We start from the raw sequence: 4499 nt of genomic DNA on the forward strand, positions 1-4499 counted from the left end.
TAACCTGAGTTGCATTTTTACATATTTATTCTATAAATGTTTAGTGGCAGCATGAGATTCATAGGATCAAAGAAATGCAATAACTTGTTGTGATTATCTGGAGTCCTGTGTTCAGTTTTGGGGCCCCCGCTACAGATAGGATGTGGACAAATTGGAGACAGCAATTAAAATATTTAGGGGGCTGGGGCACATGATTTCTGAGGAGAAACTGAGGGAACTGGGCTTATTTAGTTTGGAGAAGAGAAGACTGAGAAAGGATTTAATAGCAGCCCTCAACTACCTGAAGTGGGGTTCCAGCGAGGATGGAACTGGACTGTTCTCAATGGTGTCAGATGACAGAAGAAGGATCAGTGGTCTCTCAAGTTGCAGCAAGACAATTTTAGGTTAGATATGAGGAAAAAATCTCTCACTAGGAGGGTATTAAAGCACTGAAACAGGTTACCCAGAGAGGTGGTGGAATCTCTATCCTTGGAGGTTTTTAAGACCCAGCTCCACAAAGCTTCACTGGGGTGATCTAGTTGGGGATGATCTTACTTTGAGCAGGGTGATGGACTACATGAATTCCTGAAGTCCCTTAGAACCCTAAATTTCTATGATTCTATGATTATATTAAGGAATATTATTATTATCATGTATATTAAGGAAGATTCTTCTTGACTGTTCTTTGCTATAATGGGAATAATAACACCAACATGATCTAAGTTAAATAATAGCTCTTTATTTAAAACAAGAAAATAAAAAGTAGCAGTTACTGTGCTTATTTGATAAGGTGCACTGAGTCTTTCTTCATTCCCAATTAATTTTGCTGACATTATCCAACCAAATAATCACTTTGATGATCCTTATGGTATAAGGACACAGTATCCCAGTTTATATAGAGAGGAAAACTACATTTCTGGAAACTGTCTCAAAGAGACATAAAAGCAAGTTCTGGACTAGGTACCCAGACATCATCATGGAAAAATAGTTGGCAGTCTCCCCACAAGGTTATTAAATAACATCATGTTTTAGGACATCGAAAATGGGACTGAGCAACACATGGTGCAAAAATGAAGAAAAGATGAGTGTGTCACAAGAGTAGGAGGAAAAATTCCCAAAGTGCGCACCCACATTTAAAATTATTTTTTTTAAAAGGGCCTTAAAGGAAATTGACAAACACAGTACAGTAGCTAGGGGTGGGTGAGAAGGGCACTATACCTGGGTGCCAACATAGGAAGAGTGTCAGAATTGCTCCCTACCCCCATGGAATCTGTGCCCCAGTAGCAAAAACAGCCCCACAGAGTTGCTCTTGCAGCAGCAGCTGGTGCTTAGATACCACACTGCCTTAAGAACAAGGTGGTAGCGGTAGCAGCCAGAGCCTGTTTTGGAGTCCCCAGAATAGGTAAGACTTCTGCAACCCTCTTGCTCTGCTCTCAGAACCCATGCCCCTTCCACACTCTCTCTGGCTGTTCCCCCCAGTCCTCCAGTCTCCCATAGTGTTTGCCCAAGATACAAGCCATGCTTGTTATGCCTCTGAACAAACATACACATATAGTGCCATAAAAGTGGAGAGGGAGGTCGTTTTATACAACTGCATAAGTTTACAGAAATATCAGAAAGCTAAATCACTCTAATCTGGACAGTGAATGATGCAGGAGAAGCCGGAGAAATTTTCATGGAATTATAGAAAATGAAGGCTGGAAGGAAACTAAGGAGGTCATGTAATCCAACCACCTGCTCAAAGCAGGACCATCCCCAACTAAATCATTCAGATGAAGCTTTATCTAGCTGGGTCTTAAAAGACCTCCAAGGATGGAGATTCCACAACCTCTCTCGGTTACCCGTTTCAATGTTTTACTATCCTCTCCTCATGAGAAAGTTTTTCCTCATATCTAACCTCAACTTCTCTTCCTGCACTTGAGCCCATTGCTCCTTGTTCTGTTACCTGCCACCACTGAGAACAGTCCAGCTCCATCCTCTTTGGAACCACCCTCCAGGTAGTTGAAGGCAGCTATTAAATGAAATGAGGATTTCATTTTTAAAAACTGGCTACAATTTTATATCTTCCACGTGTCAGGTATCCAGGTTGTTGCTGTATTTGTCATGAGCCCAGATTGCTTTCTCCTCTAGACCAAGGTGGTATCTTTCATTAGACCAATAAAATTATTTTATTTTGCAAAAAGTCTCATATTTTCCCAAGGAGGAAGCAACTATGACCACCTGAAACCGGAGATACTGTTCCTGCCTTTGTTCAAGCTGATTTGCATCATCACAGAAGCTCACGAGAGAGGTGAGAGACACTTTAACAGCTAAGACCTTCCTGCCCAGATGAATTTTCCATCTTTTGACTCCTCTGTGAAATCCTATGAAATAAGATTTTTCATTTCTACCCAGGATAACTTTTACAATCTTTTCTCAAATGCCTGGTGAAAGGTGTTTATGCTTGAAAGCTTGCAAATATTTTTTTTTTCAAAAATCTTGTTGGTCTAATAAAAGATATCACTTCTACCATGAGCTCTGATTCTTTTTTTCCTCTAGACCAATACAGTTACAACCTGGATACCTAAAATATATTGATAGATGTAAGCAGTTAATCCATCAGCCATCAGGCTAGAGAGCACAGGAAGTGGAATAGGCTATGTTACCTACTACTCACTGGGTGCATCTACACGCACACATTTACTGCGCAGTAACTAAAATAACTCCACAGTACAGGTACTCATCTACATGTGCATGCCCATACTCCACAGTATCTTACTGCACAGTAAATTTAAGTTGGTGTACACGCAGGTTTAGACACACCCACTGCAAAAATCCAGACTGCGTGCTAGTAAGTCATCCATGGAGCCTTCCATCTATAGATTCTGACAACTCCAAGAACCACCTCTAAACTTGGTTTTCTCACGTTAACTTCAACTAAACATGACACATTTCTGCCTTAATGTATTCAGTTAACAAAACCCACACTATTATTTCAACAGAATTCCAGCTGGCTACATGCTATTAAAGTCTTCCTATCAAAATACACAGCAAGCTACTTTTTAATTATGATTAGCACTTTCCCCAAAACCAAAGTTATCTTCACTCGGGATAGTTTAATGCTGGTGGCTTTGACTGCCAAAATTCTTTTTTTTATATTATTCTGAAGTTGCAGAAAGTCTTCTTTTCACATGTACTCTTATCAGGGGCAGCCTTAAATGGGGATCTGCAGCCCTAACACACTGTGGATGTAGCCTGTTTTTCCCTCAAGCAAATTATTAATGTTAGCAGAGTATCTAAAGCAATAATTATAAACCTTGTCAACATTACCTAGATTACAGTATAACGTATAAATCACATCCTATTTATTTTCAATAATATCCTTCTAGTAGTAAGCAGGGGGGGAGTAGTAATATTTTACCACTCACCTTGTCAGTGGTTGAAAGCATTCACAAATGCCATTTTATTAATACTGTTGGATGTGTCTTTCTAGGAACATGGAAGGTAAAAACCAAACTACTGAGTTCATCATGAAGGGATTTTCCTGTCATCCAGAATTTCAGAACTTGCTCTTTGCAGTGATTTTCATCATGTACATCACATCCCTGCTGGGAAATATCCTCATCACTATAACAGTCTATCTTGACTCCACCCTTCATGCCCCCATGTACTACTTCATCTCCAATTTGTCCTTGGTTGATATCTGCTACACCTCAGTCACCATCCCAAAATTACTGACAAACCTGCTTTCCCAAAAGGGGACCATCTCATTCATTGGTTGTGCCTTTCAGATGTATTTTCTTCTTTCCCTCGGGACAACTGAATGCTTCCTCCCTGCTGTTATGGCTTATGACCGTTTCTTAGCCATCTGCAACCCCCTGCAATACATGGTCCACATGAACAAGCAACTGTGTAGCTGCCTAGTGGGTATCTCATGGGCCAGTGGCTTGTTGCTCTCCTTGGTACAGACCACACTAATATTTACCTTGCCCTACTGTGGGCACAACCAGATTGATCATTTCTACTGTGACATTCCTCCTCTTCTGTATCTGGCCTGTGGAGACACCTCCATGAATGAAATTGCAGTCTTTGTAGCTGGATTGTTAATCACCTTAATGCCCGCCTTGTTGATTTTTGTTTCTTATGTCCACATCATCAGTGCTGTCCTGAAAATCACATCAGCCGATGGCAGACACAAAACTTTCTCCACCTGCTCCTCCCACCTCATCCCAGCCGATGCCAGACACAAAACTTTCTCCACCTGCTCCTCCCACCTCATTGTTATCATTTTGTTCTATGGATCTGCCAGTGCCATGTATCTGAGACCCAGGTCCAGCTATGTCCCAGAGAGTGACAGATTTCTGGCCCTGTTTTACTCTGTTGTGACGCCAACCCTGAACCCCATTATCTATAGCCTGAGGAGCAAAGATATCAGTAAAGCACTGTGGAGGTTGATAACTTCAAGATTATTTCCTTTCAAGATGTGAAGAGAGAAACTAGCAATTTGGAATGATGTTTAATTTCCTCTCCACTCTCCTGCT

At 41.0% G+C, this 4499-nt stretch overlaps 1 protein-coding gene across 1 annotated transcript; it reads left to right on the forward strand.

Moving 5' to 3' along the window:
• Positions 1-3455: 3455 nt before the first annotated feature.
• Positions 3456-4445, forward strand: LOC102368307 (olfactory receptor 2G3-like). Its single transcript, XM_006034095.1, has one exon. It carries the CDS (start codon positions 3456-3458, stop codon positions 4443-4445), a length of 990 nt encoding a protein of 329 aa, XP_006034157.1.
• Positions 4446-4499: the final 54 nt, after the last annotated feature.

The sequence above is a fragment of the Alligator sinensis genome, unplaced genomic scaffold, assembly GCF_000455745.1.
Source record: "Alligator sinensis unplaced genomic scaffold, ASM45574v1 scaffold79_1, whole genome shotgun sequence".
NCBI lineage: Eukaryota > Metazoa > Chordata > Crocodylia > Alligatoridae > Alligator > Alligator sinensis.

Excerpts from the sequence above, each read along its gene's own strand:
- LOC102368307 (XM_006034095.1), top strand. The coding sequence starts at position 3,456 with ATGGAAGGTAAAAACCAAACTACTGAGTTCATCATGAAGGGATTTTCC.